The 18,060-nt window shown below is 38.5% G+C and overlaps 3 protein-coding genes across 4 annotated transcripts in view; 2 read left to right on the forward strand and 1 right to left on the reverse strand.

Moving 5' to 3' along the window:
* Positions 1–12,527, forward strand: part of LOC135799322 (uncharacterized) — a 40,649-nt gene extending 28,122 nt beyond the window's left edge. The window contains exons 17-26 of the mRNA XM_065312383.1: positions 3,407–3,701; positions 5,078–5,147; positions 6,186–6,242; positions 8,083–8,184; positions 8,476–8,547; positions 9,204–9,351; positions 9,997–10,118; positions 10,302–10,457; positions 10,635–10,772; positions 11,387–12,527. Coding sequence (XP_065168455.1) covers positions 3,407–3,701; positions 5,078–5,147; positions 6,186–6,242; positions 8,083–8,184; positions 8,476–8,547; positions 9,204–9,351; positions 9,997–10,118; positions 10,302–10,457; positions 10,635–10,772; positions 11,387–11,593 — 1,367 coding nt within the window. The 3' untranslated portion in view covers positions 11,594–12,527. The remainder of the gene's footprint in view (positions 1–3,406; positions 3,702–5,077; positions 5,148–6,185; positions 6,243–8,082; positions 8,185–8,475; positions 8,548–9,203; positions 9,352–9,996; positions 10,119–10,301; positions 10,458–10,634; positions 10,773–11,386) is intronic.
* Positions 12,528–12,668: 141 nt separating this feature from the next.
* Positions 12,669–14,401, reverse strand: LOC135799327 (tubulin beta chain). Its single transcript, XM_065312389.1, has 2 exons — positions 14,206–14,401; positions 12,669–14,132 (listed from the first exon to the last, which is right to left on the reverse strand). Exons 1-2 carry the CDS (start codon positions 14,260–14,262, stop codon positions 12,843–12,845), a joined length of 1,347 nt encoding a protein of 448 aa, XP_065168461.1. The 5' UTR covers positions 14,263–14,401; the 3' UTR covers positions 12,669–12,842.
* Positions 14,402–14,995: 594 nt separating this feature from the next.
* Positions 14,996–17,332, forward strand: HSPBAP1 (HSPB1 associated protein 1). Of its 2 annotated transcripts, none has more exons than XM_065312391.1 (7): positions 14,996–15,173; positions 15,239–15,552; positions 15,608–15,748; positions 15,812–15,948; positions 16,011–16,138; positions 16,188–16,414; positions 16,480–16,628. In XM_065312391.1, exons 2-7 carry the CDS (start codon positions 15,388–15,390, stop codon positions 16,483–16,485), a joined length of 804 nt encoding a protein of 267 aa, XP_065168463.1. In that variant the 5' UTR covers positions 14,996–15,173; positions 15,239–15,387; the 3' UTR covers positions 16,486–16,628. The 2 variants fall into 2 exon arrangements, with proteins under 2 accessions (XP_065168463.1, XP_065168462.1); XM_065312390.1 differs by having other exon boundaries at positions 15,041–15,173; positions 16,476–17,332.
* Positions 17,333–18,060: the final 728 nt, after the last annotated feature.

Below are 18,060 nucleotides of genomic sequence, written 5' to 3' on the forward strand. Positions count from 1 at the left end.
TTTTTAAGTTTAATTTAAGAAAACATTTTACCCCAGGTAATCATTTTATAATTATAAAAAAATATATTTAATTTAATCGGTAATTAATTTAATACGGCATTTATTGATGAGGAGGTACAAAGTTAGCCAAGACAGTTTAGTAAGTACCTACCTGTGTGAAATTACAATTCAATTTTTTATTGTTAGAAAGATTGTTTTTGTATTGATGTTGGAAATGTAGGCGGGTTGAATAGAGGATTTGTCCCGAAGGGTCCTTGACTCGATCGTCCTTGACGCCTTTCTGGCGCGTGTGAAGCGCTGCAAAGCTTAAACCTTCGCGACCCCTCGAGGGCTAAAATTGAAGTGGAAAAATTGATTTCAATCCATGTTTTGACAACGGCGACATGCCACGAAACTCGAAATCTAAGAATTTGATCACAAGCGAAAAGAGATAAAACAAAAACGGATACTTTAAAACTTTTTTTTTTGATAAGTTAAGTTATAGGCCAATAAAATAAAATAAATACAAAACTAATTGAATTAAAATTCTATATGAAATTGACAAATTGACTTTGGATATTGTCGGAATTAAAAAAATGTTATTAGCGGCATTAGTAAATTAATTTCCAAACTGGTTACGTACCACGTACACCCGCACGCATTTTGTCACGGATAAAAACGCATAAAGAACACAGGTGTCGTAGTGGTTGACTCTAGGAAGCAATGTCCATTAGTTAATCGCTGGTCTTTTTACGTAACCACACGTGCGTGTCTTAAAATAATTTAATACCCAAAGGGTTTACGAGCGGCACGCAGAATTACATAAATTTTATCTGTTTACTGCATAAGCCTGATATCCTGAAAAATGTCAAAATCATAAAAACGTGAAGAATATCTTAAGATTATCATAATATCATAAGATATTTTACGTAACCGTACAATAAATTCAGGAAAAACATGATTTTAGGTTAGTTTTGTTAACTGTAAAATAAAATTTGCTAATATTTGATATTTTGCTGTAAAATCAAGCCTTAAGTGATCGGCGTTGCGAAATAGCGCGATATCGATTTACACGCAAACTAATAACCGCAATAACTCGATGAAAACAAGACGCCCCGCCACGAAACGAAACGGTGGCAAAGACGAGCCACTAGCACAACATGTATTTGCGGTATACAGCGGGGATTCGCGAAAGATATCGAATGCGGTCATGCGAACCACCGAAGCCTGCAGCAAGATTGCAAAACTGGCTTTTAACGTGTAGTGCAATCGCTCACCGTTGATCAAACGCCGCCAAGATGGAAGAGTAGTGGGGCAATCATGGCGGCATCAGGTTCCTAGCGAATTCACTCACTTGTCTATTGATCACACCTATCAGTTACAAAATCTCATTACTTAGTTTAGGTACATTAGAAATGTGCAACAATATTTGGTTCAACATTTAAAAAAATTACATTAAAAAGTATTTAAAGTTTAATTTATGTAAGTCTTTTATTTGTGTTTTATGTCTTCTAAAAGCTGTTTACTAAACACGACGCTCTTATCAGCCCTCAACAGCGGTTGGCACTGCTGAGGCTGATGTAGCGTTGCATCCACACTGGTTTTTTTTTTTATTTACTTATTTACTTATTTCGCCGAAAGCTTTTCTTACATTTTTTCCGCGATGTCTTTCGATGCGACGACGGTCTTTGTCTCGGTCGGTGTTGTCTGGTGTGTGAGCTATCCTGGCACTCTTGACGGTCCAAATGGCTTTTAAAAGCGAGACGAGTGTCCAATTTGCGCGTCACAATGCCGAGCGGCGCAAAAACGGATTCCTCGCGGTCGAAGTGGCGGCATGGCGGCAGGATGCGCCCGTGCCCGTGCCGTTGATTGAGTTTTCGCCGCGCAGACGGCAGACGCGCGCACGCAGGAACGAGGACACGCGGCACGCGGCGCGAAGACGTAACCCCGTAACCTGTAACATTTAGAAATCGGCGAATCTAGGTCGCGAATACAACGCTCTGGCGCACGGGCGCACGCACATAACCTATATTCCAGTGGTCTCTGGCTGGATGGAGAAGAAGTCATGGAAACGGGATTTCGGGGATTTCGGGATGCGTTTTAGCATGAAATGAAAACACTCAAAGTGTTAAAGTGGGATTTGTTATAGTTTTATTCTTCAAACAAGACGAAAAATAAGTTTGCGAATCAAATACGCGGAAAAATATTACATTTATTTCCGAGATGAAATATTGCACCTGTGAAAATGGAAACAATTTAATATTTGTTCGCGGTGAAAATACATCTTGCGATGTGTCAGCTTGTAACAGCATAAACTTTGATAGTGCTGTTTATTCGTCTTTTTTAACTTTAGTTTTGACTCACGGCTTTCACGGCTTTTCCTACGCAGAATCGGATTTAGATTACATCTACACAAATTGACAGTAACACAATTTAAGACTTTAATATTAAAATTGCTGAGATTTTTCTTACAGTATGCTACAAAAATAAGTTGTGACTAGAAAAATACTCTTTTTATAAAAAGAGTTTTATTTGTTGAGCAGGTTGATAAAAAATAGTTTATTTAGCAAAATAAACATGCACGTGCAATTTCTTCTAAGGTCCGTGATAATTTGTACGCGTTAAGTTTGTCGTTTGTTTGTTTAGTCCGTGCCTGTCGCCCGCCGCACAAAAACTTCCCCGAACTTGTGCGGGAGTTTGTCAGCGCAGTGCCCGAGTGTGCGAATAAGGTCACGGACAGCAGCCCGTTTTTCCCGGCTTGGTGTTTGTTTACGATAACAAATGTTTTCCGTATAGTGTGTCTGGACCGGACCCACTTCAGCCCTCGCACTCGTTCATAGTTCACACTCTTTCTCGCATCGTTTACCCGCCGTTAGAGATTCTCAACGCATGCCCAAAATTTGCTGAGGGTTGGCGAAAAAAACACTTTATTTTTTTCCGTATATAAAAGGACGTTTATTGAAAATAAGTCTTAATATAATTCCGGGAAATGTTTGAATAAAGTCGCATGTTTTCGGAATTTCATTCACAACCTCCTTTTGAAAGAGGGTGAAAAGGTGTGAAGGGAGCACGTTGGACAAGTATGTGTGTTATTGTTTGTAGCCGCACGTTTCGCGCATGAATTGAACCCGCTAGTCCGGCGATTTTCGCGATGCGTGGACGTGAACGTGCCGCCGCGTGCTCTCAACACTTTGTTCACGCTCGGAGGCGGTAGTCCCGTCCCCGTCACGCGCATGCCCCATCCGCTCGCACGCGTACAAACATGGAAACATGGAAACAATAGCCGAAGATCAAGAAACTGAATATGAACTTGGTAAGCACCATACAACATACACAAAGTGTAAAATTCATCAATTTTCACCAGGAATATAAATTAATAATAATTTATCTTATGATAATATGGTGTTTGTATTGTTTTGTTGTATAGATAAAGTAAAGAAAAAATATGCAAACTTGGGCGCGAGCATCCTGATGGTGCAGCTGGAGAGAAGCGTCGGGCAGGGCTTGGGCCTGAGCCTCGCCGGGCACAAGGACCGTAACTGCATGGCAGTCTTCGTCTGCGGTATCAACCCAGCCGGTGCCGCCTTCCGAGCCGGCGGCATACAAGTAGGCGATGAGATCCTCGAGGTGAACGGTGTCGTCCTGCATGGTCGCTGCCATCTCAATGCGTCTGCCATTATCAAAGGCTTATCAGGACCAATATTTAAACTTATTATTTTAAGGTATGTAACCCAACACACATTTTTCTAAGCAACAAATCATAATAACGAAAATCAAAAGTTATTATGATCGTACGCCACGTCGCGCCTAATTATTACCAACCGCCAGCAGTGTAATATCAGCTTCCAATTAAATATACGCGAAAAGTTGCCAAAGTGTAAAATTAGATCCGCAACCAGTCGCACACATACACATACATATATAGCACCGAGTTGTTCGTTTGTTTCAACATCAACTCACAATTAAAAAAAGTCATAAACAATGCAAGTTATAGCGAGTAAAATTTACAGTTTCAACCGGAATAATTAACATATACATACATGGGCGTAATGATTAAATTTCGAGCATCAAAAACCTTGCACCGAAACTTTCCGTATGTGTTTGGTGTTTGAGTGATGTAAATGTTGGGACAAACAGAGAAAAAAAAAACTAGTGGGGACCCCACTCGCGCGGCACATCACAGAGATAGAAGCTCGCGCATAAAAAGCGTCCCTACTATTAACATTAAAATATTGCGCAATGCCATCGACGTGCCACTACCAAACACACATACTAGACGCGCTATGTGTTTGCATGCGATGTATGTGAACAAATTGTAGCGGTCGCATTAGCGTACATACTAACACTCACATACTCACGACTCGTCGCGAGTTCGCGCATTATTTCGATCCTCGAGGGCGATAAAGATACGTGATATGTGTTCGGGAACGAGTCGCGTCCGCACTGGGTTTTTAGTCGCGGCCGCGCCAACCTAACACGCACGCACACGCAGCAGCGTAAATAAACCGCGCGAGAACCGCGCTTCTCGGCCGTTTGCAATCCAGCAGGCTGCGTGTCGTGCGCCGAGCGTTGTTTCAATGCATATTGAAACATTGAAATTTGCTGTGTGTGCGCGCGCGGCTGAAACAAAAGACAAATCAACCGAAAAAACAACAATAACGTGTTGATTGCACTGTTTGCGAGGGTGGTTACTGTGGTGGCCTAAGTTGTTCTAATGCGCTAGGTACACAAACCGGGAGAGTGTTTTGTTTTCGTACAGACGTGCTGGATTCGTTAAAACTTGCGAACTTGGAGCAAAATATCGCACGGTAACAATTCATTGGATTAAGTTTCATATATTGCCGGCGGTTGCCGCTAGCTGAATTTATGTATTATGCTCTTTAAGTATAAGTTATGTGTTGTTGCTGTAGCGAGTTAGAAGTGAACAGTGAACAGTTTGCAATCGGCAAACGTGTGGTCGACGTGTGGTTCTGCTTGTGTGTGTTTCTGTGTGTGAGCAATTTCTGAGAGTCGGTTACCGTGCCAACCTTAACCTCACTTTGGGGAACTTTTTGTACACTGAGAGTTTTCACACGGCTTCTCTTTTGTCCAATTGCAGGCGAAAGGCAGCCATTGATGACATCGCAGTGCGACCAATCACACAGTTTCCAGTCTCACTTTCCGAAGAGGTAAGTCAACGCAACACACGAATATTTATTAGAGGGGAACAAAACAACTGTTTTATCAAAGCAGGTTGAACAATTATCAAACCGCAAGATTGCTTTAAATGAGATTTTAATTCGCGCACAAAAAGATTCATTGTATTGCAGTTTACGAGCGTCAAGTCAATGACGCATCGTAATTGTTGAGGTCACTGTGTAATGGCGTCATTGCGCTACTGCTTCCTCAGCGTGTAAACAATTAGGAACGGTGGAAGTGATGCAACACACACACTGCCTGCGTAACTGTTACAAAACTTTGGAGGAGAAAAAAAAAGAACGCTAACTAAATAAACACTTAAATCGTGTTCATCATAATATTATCATAAGATTTGAAAGCGTAAATAAAGCATATCTGTCAAAAGTGTCAAAAACTATAACACGCCATTTTCGTTTACTATAACCTCAAATATTAGCTATTTAATATGAAAATATTGTCTTAATTAAATATTGCAAGTGCAAGTTGCCGGGATGGATGCAAAACGCTTTCCTTGCGCCGTTTGCGCCGCTTTTACTATTTTTCTTCTTATATATCTATAAAAAAAGAAACCCACATCATCATTAATCACACGCGAAAGCAACCGACCCACCGTGAAACTGTGATTGTTGTGCTTGAGTGTTTAATGTTCCACAGTCGATTCTGCAAGCAAGTAATAAAAAATAAATGCAAATAATAACAAAATCATATAAATGAAAGCACCGCAGAGGTTGTTAATAAATATTTAGCTATGTTGAAAGTGTAATTTTAAAAAAATATATTGAATATGCAAGCATGTGAATATCACATCATCAATCAATTTTGCTGCAAGCGACTGTGAAATTGACAGCAAGATTGATTCTCAAACAAATTTTGATAAATAACACCAAACCATTAACAAGATGACGATTAAAAATAATAAAAAAAAAATACGTTGTAGTTTGTAACTAAACACGCGAAACAAAAAAAAGCGCATGTGTATGTCATGTGTGTTTCAGTGTTGTTATGTATTTTTTGTTTTCTTTCTGCAGGCGAGCGAGGAGGCTTTCGGTAATTATCCAAATGTCAGAACCGTGTCCATCAAGAAGGTAAGCGACACAGTTCCTGCCCCCCCTGTGCATTTCGTGCATTGCGAACATGCGTTTGATTTGTTTTCTTCTCTTTTTTGTTTTTTGTTTTGTTCTGTCATTTATCCATCCAACGCGATATTAATCTCACGGCATCATATCTCACCATCGACACGAACACTGCAAACACATATATTTGATTCTATCACGGGGTGGTTATCATCATTAACACCACGGTCACGATCACGGTGTATTTTGTCCTTCTTCGTTCACATACAATTTTCTCACACTCGAGTTGAAGTTGGTTGCAAACATCACCAAAATATAAGTACAATACTACAAATGATGCGAACATTAATATAAGGTAGGAATATTTTTCTTTTGAGTATGAAGTTTTAAGGTTATACTGTATAAAGTTACGCAACCCAATTTGCAGTGTAAACTGCTTTGCTATTTCAATAAACAAGGATTAACATCAGAGGAAATCGGATTAAAACAGTTTTTTTGATGCGTTTTGTTTAAAAAACATTTGCGAATGGATTTTTTTTAGTTTTACGAGGTGCTAAATACGATTAACTTAAACATTCGCGAAAACGTTAGGTCGCGTTTTTGGTTATTTTCGGCGAGTAGGAAATCTAATGCATTTGTTGTAAACAAAAAGTTTCCCGCATAAATATTTGAGTTAGACGTTCGTAATTTTAGAACGGAATGCCAAACGACGAGGTTTGAGCACCACCCAATTGCGGTCACATACGACTCGCCGCGATATTTTGATTTTGATGATTTATAACTTTATCCGATCGGGAAGCGTTTTCGAGTGCATTACTCATAGCGCCGCATGCTGCCTACAAACATAACGCACATAAAATTTATATTGGAAAATTGCACAAGGTACGCGCGTTTGAGCTGCCCAACAAAAAACTGGAAGCCAATATTCGCAAATTGTTTTTCGACTGGTGTGTATCGACTGGTTTATCGGCGATAAATCGACAAGTATCTGCAAACATCAAACACGTACGGTGTTAATATCGTCAGGCGTTCAGTTTTAATACATTGTTATCTAATCGCGTTGGTAATTAATGAAAAAATGATAAACGAAAATACCGCGCCTGCAATGTGTGTACCTATTACTGGAAGCAATCTGTTGCAAACACGTACGTTTTGATCGTGTTATTTTTGTCAATTATTTAACCATGAAATTCGTGGGGCAATGTTATTTTGAATAAGTTATGCAACCAGACATACAACATGTGTTTCAATTCAATTGTATACCGTCCAGCGTGCATATTTAACAGTCGTAACAATATTGGGGTTTCATTGTGAATGTAAATGCCAATTATCAATTACCAATTGAGCATTGGGAATTGTTTCGAGTTCGATTACAATCGATTGTTGTCTCATTAGGCGCTACGGAAATAAAGCGCGTGACACACACATTCACAGATGAAAGGAGTAGAACAAAAAGTTATCTTGTTACACGCGTCGGCCGAAACGGAATTTAATGAAAAACGCCCGCCCGGTGAGAGAGAACCTGACGCGGGTATATGCGGCAAGGAAGCGGGGTAAGGACAGAGTAAACAGCTATTGTGCTACCGCATTCTAAACATTCAATGCATTCAATGGCTTTCGCGGACTTTGCCAAGCAGCGCGTAATTGAATACGAAGCAGCCGAGCGAGAGAAAAAAAAAACAAGTGCAATTTAAAATATTCAGTTAATATAAACATAACGAAAACTATACAGAAACAGAAACGAAACAGTCATTTCCATTGTTTTTTTTTTCGTTACTCATCGTCCACCATTTTGAATTTTGCGTGTTTAGCGCCATCTGTTCACGTTCTCTTTGTGTGTCTATCTCTGCAGGGTAACCAGAGTTTAGGGATTATGATAATTGAGGGAAAACATGCCGAAGTCGGACAAGGAATTTTCATATCGGACATACAAGAGGGCAGTTCCGCTGAAAAGGTAAATTCCTACCCCCAAAGCCAAACAAATTCATTATACGATGAAAATGAAAAGTTTGTGAACAAAGTGAAAGTTTTTATTTTTCAACCAAACGAGCAGGGAGAAAAAAGTTTGGACTGCGTGAAAAGTTGATTGGTTGTCATTACAACGCTTTTGATTAAAACAATGAATGTTTAATGAAAAGTTGAAGTAATGTGTGCGTTGTGGGAATGTGTGTGGTGTCTGTATGTGTGTGCTGGTTAAAGACTGATGGTGTTTATTGCATTTGATATTTTCTCCGTTGTATTCAAGGCTGGACTAGAGATCGGTGAGATGATCCTGGCCGTAAATAAGGACTCATTGTTGGGTTCTAATTACGACACCGTAAGTACAATTGGCCCTTCTTTTCGCGCCGTGCCATTCATTGCACACCTCAAGCTATCTATCTCTCTCTCTCTCTCTCTCTCTCTCTCTCTCTGTGTCTCTGGTTGTATTCATACTCTATTGCGCCATCAGCAACCCGTCATCAAGCACCCAAACCCACCCACTCTGCTCTCTGCCGTCTGCCGTCGTATTTTCTGTGGTCTTCGCGCGATCGGTATCGATTGCCGATGAGTACGCAGCGACAGCACGCGCTTATCATAGTCTTGCACACTTGCACGCACCGCCTGAAACTCATCAAGCACACCGAATACTAATTAGAACCCCTCCCTAGTAGCACTTGCGCTTAGCGTTTAGCAAATACCAAAACCCACAACGATAATATTATCGAATGCGATATCGGGTGGTGGTATCCATTACCTGCGGTGTTGGAAATTTGAAAGTCAATTTCGAATTGGGTCACCACAGATTTGATCAGATCAGGGATCCTTAACGTATTTTTAAGGACTTGATGTAGTTCCATTTTAGAGATTATTTTAATGAACATTTTAATAACTTTTGCAATGTAAAAAGTTTCCCTTTCAATAGATGGTTCTTTTTATGGACTTTCATGTAGGTTGTGGGTTGTTAGCTTGGTGATAATTCGAGATGTTTTACAGGCTGCCAATTTGCTGAAACGTACCGAGGGCCTCGTCAACCTCGTGGTGTCTAACCCGGGGAAGAAGAACGCCGAACAAGATGACAAATCTGCTGCCAAGGGCTTGAAGGCCGGTTCGGCCACGTCGAGACCCACTACGCCTACCCCAGGTTAGCAGAATTGTGAAATTATTTCAAATGATTGAAAATTTCAAATTCAAATGTAAATTTTAACGTTTTGCGGCTATATCCTACAGCGTAATATTTAAATATTGTACATTTGAATTTGGACTGCTTCATATTTGCATTTTCAGATGGTTTATGATTACCATAATGATACATCATTACTGAGAAGTGCATAATTCGCGTGTGCTGGCATGTTTTATGAGTTTTGAATCCTCATAACCTTGAGTGAATATGTCCATTCAGTTATTTATGATATCAACTAATATCTTATTCAAGCCATTCGATTTGTACAAATGTAAAAATAGAATTCTGCTCGTTTGAATTGATTTTAAACGAAATGCCAGGTCGGATTATTTTTTTGCTGGACATTTATCTTCATGAAACCGTGAAAATGAGATCCTCTTAATCCGCTCAGTGCGAATGTAAAAAAATACAAAAAAATGCTAAAAAAAAGTCTAAAGGATCACAGATTTCAACGCAAGACAACTTGACAGTCTGCTTAAAAATGAGAAGCTTAGAATGGTTTCAAGGGGTTTATAAGGGAAATATTAATTATAAGCGCATGTTTAATGTTGCTTTTGTTCTTGACTGGTGGTTTTACATTGGGTTGTGTCAATTTTGTAATTTTAGAACCGCCCGCTGATCCGTCGACCTGTCCAATCGCGCCTGGCCGTGACACCACCATCGAGGTGGCCTCGGATAACAAGGCGATCGGCATATGCTTCGTCGGCGGCAAGGATACACCCATCACGGTACGCTTTTAATCATCTTGGAGCAATCTCAACGATAGCTGATCGCCAATCACTTAATGAGAATTACTTTGCTTCACTTGGCTGAGCTGCAGCCACATAAACTTTGCACCTGCCAAAATGTAGCTTCCGTGAAACAAGGTGTGAGATTCTAGTTCCCAGTTTTCAAGTGTTTGTTGCTTACAGGGTGGTATTATGGTTGTGGACGTTTACCCAGGCGGTGCAGCCGAGAAGGACGGGCGGCTGCAACCGGGTGATCAAATCCTCGATGTCAACGGCACATCGCTGAAGGATGTCACACACAATTTCGCATCGCAAGCACTTCGACAGACACTGCCAAAGGCAAGTTCATTATCTCTTCGCCTTACCCAGCTCACTGTCTTATTTTCCAACGTCGCAAAACACATTTAAATCAATTAGTTGCTGATCTTCCACCTCCTACCAAACCGCTTTACCCCAATAAGACCATTATTAAGGACCCGGTTCCCAATTGACGTCAGATTGTGCTTTTAATTTCAGATGAAAATCATTGTTCATCGATCGGAGAAGGAAGAGTACGAGAACGTTGACGTGGAGTTTGTCAAGAAGCCCGGCAAAGGGTTGGGCCTCAGCATAGCCGCAAGGAAGTGCGGCAAGGGTGTTTACGTCACCGAGATCGTGAGTATCACATCATCAGTATAGGATCACGCTGAGATGAGTCGAGCCGTGGAGAAGTGCGGTCGCTCCCTCTGGCCTACTCGAAATTTGAATGTCAATGAAATACTTACTTTTGATCGTGCGTTGGCGTTGTTGGAGCTGGTGGCGGCGGCGTTGGCGATTCGAGAATGGTAGCCTGAGGGGATTAAACTTCTTTGAGGCGAAAAGATGCGGAGGGTTGATAAATGCGCCGAAGAGCCCTAGGATTGCAGCGCGCGCGCGGCCAGCGAACTTAATTAATTTGAACAGTTTTCCATCGACAAAGGAGTTCTAGCTTGGCAAAGTAAATTTGCATGCAGTTGCCTACAATAGATAAAAAGTTTCGCGCGAAGCAGACGAAATTTACATAAACATTCATCAATTTTCAATTTTGACGGGCAAGTAAATTCACACCTTTTGAAAGGCATAAAGTTAAGGTTAAGTTAAACTGTGTACTTTCGTGGTAGTCAACACCCAATAAACAATAATATAATGGTTAAATATCAAATAATTAGTCGTTAAGATATCATATTGAAGTACTAAATAGATATAATTTATTAATTTTGTACTAACAGAACGTTTTTTTTATTTTCTAGCTAAACGGAGGTTGTGCTGATATCGACGGTAAAGTGATCCGTGGAGATATTCTCGTATCCGTCAACGGCCAAAAACTGCTCGACAGCAGCGGCGAAGATGTCGGCGCCATTTTGAAAACGCTAACCGGAAAAGTCAATCTCAAGCTGCACCGATACAAGCCGACTGCAACGGCCGGACCTGCCAGCACCACGTCCACCACGAGATAATCGCCCTCGAACCCCGTCAACCTGCGACAACTTATCTATACCCAAACATCCACCACGACATACTATAAAAATCGATTCCCACTCACACCAACAATGCGAATCATAACGCGAACGAAAACGCGCGCGCGTCAAACGAAACAATCTTATAAACGGCACGTGATCAAAAACTTCATGAACATTCATGTGATTCACAATCTTTTATCTTCTAACATACACAAACAAAAGGAAAAAAATACGCGTTACGAACTTCATCATTATGAAAAGTGCGCATGTCGCTATTCAGCTGGGAAATCAAGATGGCGACTCGTGAGGATGCGAAATGAGTACGACTTCGACTAACTAGGAATACGAAACGATGATACAATTTTCATTATTGTTATATATTATATATAGAGAGAGCACGATTTTAAACATACCGTAAGTTCAACCGCGTCAGTTCGGGTTAAATGTAATTTACAGTTTATATTAGAATAAATAAAACCGTGAACAAGGGGAGCGTCAGGCATACCGAGTGATCGTGGAGCGCGTGGTTTTAATTCAATCTCTTCTTGCTAATAGAGAAATCGATTTTTATGCGCGAATATCGAGAGTCAGGACAAAGAATCGTCGGCAGATTTAATTGGGATCGTTTTACGTTTAGTATTTCGTTCGTTATCGACGGACCTCGACCGCGAGGGCGAAGGCGTTTCGTTCTTCATTGCGCATTACACGTAATTTACTAACTTATTTACTTAATTAGAGTTTAAACTTAGTATACCTGCTTATATTGTGATATAAAAGAAATGAACACTAAAAACAACACAACAAACATCAACCAATGAAATGAATCTATATAAAAACTGCTAATTAGCCACACGATGATGAGAGGAATCATTACATTATTATCATTACTGAATTGAATATACATAAATTAAATAATTATTAATTAGCGAAATTTATTCTTATTATGTCACCAAATATAAAATTATTAAAAATAAATTATGATAATTATTAGAACTTGTGTTTGGACATTCTACAGGTCTGTGTACATACATGGAAGAAACAACACACAAGCATAAGAAGTTGCATACAACAATTTGACGATCGAGTAGTTATTTTTATTGATACTCTAAAAATATAGAGTTGCTTTTCTAAGAGGACAATTAAAAATGACCGAACGACATCACCATCAATTTGATACTCCAGTCTAGCAGTAATTATGTTAGATTATGTACTAATAAAGTATAGAATTGTGCAAGCAATGTCCAGTTTAATTGTCTCCCTCATTGTCGCCCTCTTCCTCCTCGTCAAACTCGCCCTCTTCCTCAGCGGTGGCATCTTGGTACTGCTGGTATTCAGACACCAAATCATTCATGTTCGACTCCGCTTCAGTGAACTCCATCTCATCCATACCTTCGCCAGTATACCAATGTAAGAAAGCTTTACGGCGGAACATGGCAGTAAACTGCTCAGAGATGCGCTTAAACAACTCCTGAATGCAGGTAGAGTTGCCTATGAAAGTTGATGACATCTTCAACCCTCGTGGTGGAATGTCACACACTGCGGTCTTGACATTGTTTGGAATCCATTCAACAAAATACGAGCTATTCTTGTTCTGAATGTTAAGCATCTGCTCATCTACTTCCTTCATTGACATGCGTCCTCTAAAGATGGCTGCAACAGTCAGATAGCGACCATGTCGTGGATCACAAGCAGCCATCATATTCTTGGCATCAAACATTTGCAGTACAAGTTCCGGTACTGTCAAGGCTCGATATTGTTGACTGCCTCGAGAGGTCAATGGAGCAAATCCGGGCATGAAAAAGTGCAACCTCGGAAACGGCACCATGTTGACAGCCAGTTTACGCAGGTCGGAATTAAGTTGGCCGGGAAATCGCAGACAGGTTGTCACCCCTGACATGGTAGCCGAGACTAGATGATTCAAGTCTCCGTATGTGGGCGTTGTTAGTTTCAACGTGCGGAAACATATATCGTAGAGAGCTTCATTGTCGATGCAATATGTCTCGTCTGTATTCTCCACTAGCTGATGCACAGATAAGGTGGCGTTGTAGGGTTCCACTACGGTATCAGATACCTTCGGGGATGGCACCACGGAGAACGTGTTCATAATGCGATCAGGGTACTCTTCTCGGATCTTTGAAATTAGTAGGGTTCCCAGGCCAGAGCCGGTGCCCCCACCAAGGGAATGAGTCAGCTGAAAGCCTTGCATGCAGTCGCATCCTTCGGCTTCCTTACGCACCACATCCAGGACAGAGTCTACGAGTTCAGCGCCTTCGGTATAGTGGCCTTTTGCCCAGTTGTTGCCAGCGCCACTCTGGCCAAAGACGAAATTGTCTGGACGAAAGATTTGTCCGAAGGGTCCTGAGCGTACCGAGTCCATGGTGCCGGGTTCGAGGTCCACCAATACTGCTCTAGGAACATACTTTCCGCCTGTAGCTTCATTGTAGTAGACATTTATTCGCTCCAGTTGCAGGTCCGAATCGCCATGGTAGGTGCCAGTTGGGTCAATTCCGTGTTCATCTGAGATCACCTCCCAAAACTGAAGGTACACAGAACATAAGCGGAATTTAAGATGGGGAACGTGTCTTATTGCGTGTTTGTAAAAAATTTACCTTTGCGCCAATTTGATTTCCACATTGCCCTGCTTGAATGTGCACAATTTCTCTCATTTTTTCAACTTTAGATTAAAATTTTTAAGATTCGCACCAAAAAATGTGTGGCAAATGATTCGATGAACTAAACGACTCTTGTTTGATTTTTTTGTTTTCTGTAAACAACGGCCAACTGGGTTTAAAACATGTGAAATAAACTTTGAGAAAAAACAACGAATGCCAAACATTTCTATAGAAAGTTTTTCAATAAAACATTAAATTTATTTTTTGTAGGATATGATAACAGAAATTTGAAGATATTTGAATATTTGAACTATCTTAATATTTATAATATACTTTTACAACTCAATTTTAGTGATGTAATGACTGACTCGCTTTGGGTGATCATGCACATCGACCTTTTTTACTCACCCACATACTTGCAGCGCAGAAGCGCACACACACATTTGATTTACAACATCTTGTGAATCCCGCAACAACTATTGTTTTCCAAAGTAAAGTTGTGTCAGAAAATTTTTTAAACATTCAATATTTTTTATTGTTGGTGTTTTCAGTATTTCCTTATCTTTATTTGTTTCTAAGATAATTAATAATTAAGTATTACAGTAAGTTAAGGGCACACTTAAAGCCATCTACAGAATAAATCTTTAGTGCTATTAACTGACTAACTGATATTTAAGCATTATAATTAAAAGCCTCTTTCTGCCGAGGTAATGATGTTTTAAACCAATTATTACAAACATCAATTAAAATGTTTGATTTTTAAATATATTAAAAAATAGCATGTTTATATTGCTTATTATTAAATGAAACATATTTATTATACAATTATCTTAATATGTACATACTTGTAATTTGATTGACAAGTTTGGAGATACATAACACATTTGATACCTGATATCTTTTCTGAAGATAAATAATAAGACGACGTAAATCTACTTTTAGACGCACTAAAGAAGATGACAATGGTAAGGGAAAAAGGGACCTAATTTTTATGGTGATAATGCATAATATAACAATGTTACTCTTTCAGTTTCTCTTCAGTTGTCAAGCGTGCAACACGAAAGTTCCTGAGAAATTGATTACAAGAGGAACTATAGGATAACTAACCGTTTAACCTCACATAAGAACAGCTGATCTAAAACGCCGACAGCTGCAGTAAATTTAAACTTTACGCCTAAAATGAATAGCGAAGATATAAAAACAATAATTAAAACCGCAACAGAACCAGTTGTATTCAATAACTTATTAAAATGGCAACTTCTTGACTGGGACATATCAAAATGGAAAGAATGTTTAGGAAATACTAAACTTCAGTTTAGATTGGGTTCTAAAAAATATTCCAAAGTAAGAATGTGTTGTTCAATATTAAATATTTTTATTGTTTTTTTTTTACATCAAGGAACCTCAATGGGAAAAAACTTGTGAAATAGTCAAAGGCACATTTGAAGATTTTCTCAACTTTAATGAGGAAAACAAATGGTTATACTTTGACTATAAATATTTAAATCAATGGTTTATTGATAAGTTTGACCTGAGAAATGTGAGAAACTGCGTTAATTGAAAGTAGGCAAATTTTTCTATTAATAAAAAAATAATAATTTAGGAAATTAGTTGGGAAAACTATGGATATAGTGATATGAAAGCTGAAGACAGCACAATTTGGATTGGTTCTGAGGGAGCACATACTCCATGTCATGTTGATACCTATGGATTTAATTTAGTTGCTCAACTTACTGGCAGGTAATTCTTCAGACATAATAAATTTCACAATCAGTTGTGTCATTTTTCATTTTCTTTTAAAGGAAATTGTGGCTTTTGTTTCCTCCCAACACTGACCTGAAACCAACAAGAATTCCTTATGAAGAATCAACTGTATATTCGTCAATAAATTTTTATTGTCCATCAGAAACAATGAATGACTATTTATCAAGTAAGAAAAACTCTTCTTTTTGGTTAACAATAACATTAACTGATTACAGATACCAATTGTAAGAAAATCATCTTAGAACCAGGCCAAGTATTATTTGTTCCTAATGGTTGGTGGCACTATGTTGAGAATTTAGAATTATCAATTAGTATAAACACATGGATTCCAATTGATAAAGATCACAAAAAGCGAATTTTTGAAGCTATAACATTAAGTATGGTTAAATCACTGACTAGTTGTCTTAAAAATGATGAGCAGGATGTGCTAATTAATAATGCAGTAAGTATTAGGTTCAAATTTCTCTGTAAAATAATTTACAATTAATTTCAATCATTTTCAGCAAGATTTAAGGGAACTATCCACTTTTGATACTTTAAACCTAATTGAAAGCGCCATTACAAGTTGTAAGTCTGGTAAACCTGAATTAAACACTACTGACACAACTTACCCCAATAATAAAGCAACTACAATAGAACATAGTAATTATGTACAATCACTGTCTAATTTGAATGGTGAACAATTACACACGTTCCTAAAACAACAAACCAGCCGGTTCTCTGATAATGAATCAACTGAAGAAAAAAATTCTATTAAAAACAAACCAAATGTATCTCTAGTAAAAAAATATTTATCAGTACTAACAGATCCAGAGGTTATCGAGTTGATTGAGCGGAAATTAACGTGCACAAGCTAGTGCTAATGATATTTATTACAATAATAATCATTTTAACGTCATATAAAAATACACATGTTATTTTGTTAAGTTATACAAGAATAAACTTCTCATAATAAGATTGATATAGATTGCGCTCCACCACATACAGAATAGTTTGATTAAAAAGTTTACAAACACGATCTGCATTTGAAAACAACGTAATAGTTGTAATAATGTCATGCGATAATAATTAAACGCAATACGAACTTAAATTGGCAGGAATCAATGTCACAAATATATAAAAAACAACATCAAATGGATACAAATCCATTCGCAATATGTAATAATCATCCAGTACAACATCGCGACCTTCAATTTTGTACTGACTATCATCAAAGTAACAACACTATTAAAACTTAATAGAATAAATACTGATTACAACAATTATTAATTACAAAAAATAGCTATTACTGTACAATCGTTTCTTTCTGGGTAATTGAATGTGTATTGTTGTAAAAATAATAAATGGACTTCATATCTCATCCCTGATACAATTAACTAGACCAGTTCTTGGTTTGATAGACTTGTTTATGTTACATGTATATTGTATATATGTACTACAAGTGTAATTTTATATGTAGGTAATGCTATTGTATTGAAACACCATGCAACCCGTAAACGGTACTGATATCTGTGTCTACAGGGTCTAGACACCTCTAGTCTAAACATGAGCTTGTCTAGCTAGTGAATGTGGACAAAAATGTTTGTTTGCTACACATACCCTATGAGTTGGAATAAGTCAATAGGTACATTTGGTACATTGTTTGCTTTCGCCAACTAAATTCAGGTTCTCAGGTACTTGGTTACTAGTATGCAACTGCCTCATTGTTGTTCTGAACAATACAATACAAATACACACTTTGTTCAAGACCAGCAGTGATACATTCTTCAGGAATCATTGATTACATAATAAATTGAGAATGTCTGTGAGGGTGTTTTACAAATTGATAACAACATAATATTTGCACTTTTATATCATCAGATGTCTTCTGATTTTTAGTTTTTTCTTCTTATTTTCGTTTTTTGATTGATCATGGTTGAGATAAACTTTTACATAATAACACCCCGTATAACTATCTATCCGTCATGTATAAACATTAAATTCATTCGACCACGCTTCTCTATCACAATATATCTTAACTTTACATACTAGCTTCATCCGCTACAATCCCACCATAGTTTGAAAAATATTACTTTTTATTTTTAGTAT

This window comes from Atheta coriaria, unplaced genomic scaffold (genome assembly GCF_025399875.1).
Source record: "Atheta coriaria isolate IRGN ID8LTWV9N9 unplaced genomic scaffold, Caltech_Dcor_3.1 hic_scaffold_9_pilon, whole genome shotgun sequence".
Lineage (NCBI taxonomy): Eukaryota > Metazoa > Arthropoda > Insecta > Coleoptera > Staphylinidae > Dalotia > Dalotia coriaria.

What these genes read in the sequence shown, in the direction of transcription:
- HSPBAP1 (XM_065312390.1), top strand. Translation starts at nt 15,388, where the DNA reads ATGAATAGCGAAGATATAAAAACAATAATTAAAACCGCAACAGAACCA. An exon ending in ATAAGTTTGACCTGAGAAAT is followed by an intron (nt 15,749 to 15,811) that starts GTGAGAAACTGC and finishes ATAATAATTTAG; the next exon opens with GAAATTAGTTGGGAAAACTA. An exon ending in GTTGCTCAACTTACTGGCAG is followed by an intron (nt 15,949 to 16,010) that starts GTAATTCTTCAG and finishes TTTCTTTTAAAG; the next exon opens with GAAATTGTGGCTTTTGTTTC.
- LOC135799327 (XM_065312389.1), bottom strand. Translation starts at nt 14,262, where the DNA reads ATGAGAGAAATTGTGCACATTCAAGCAGGGCAATGTGGAAATCAAATT. An exon ending in GAAATCAAATTGGCGCAAAG is followed by an intron (nt 14,133 to 14,205) that starts GTAAATTTTTTA and finishes GTGTACCTTCAG; the next exon opens with TTTTGGGAGGTGATCTCAGA.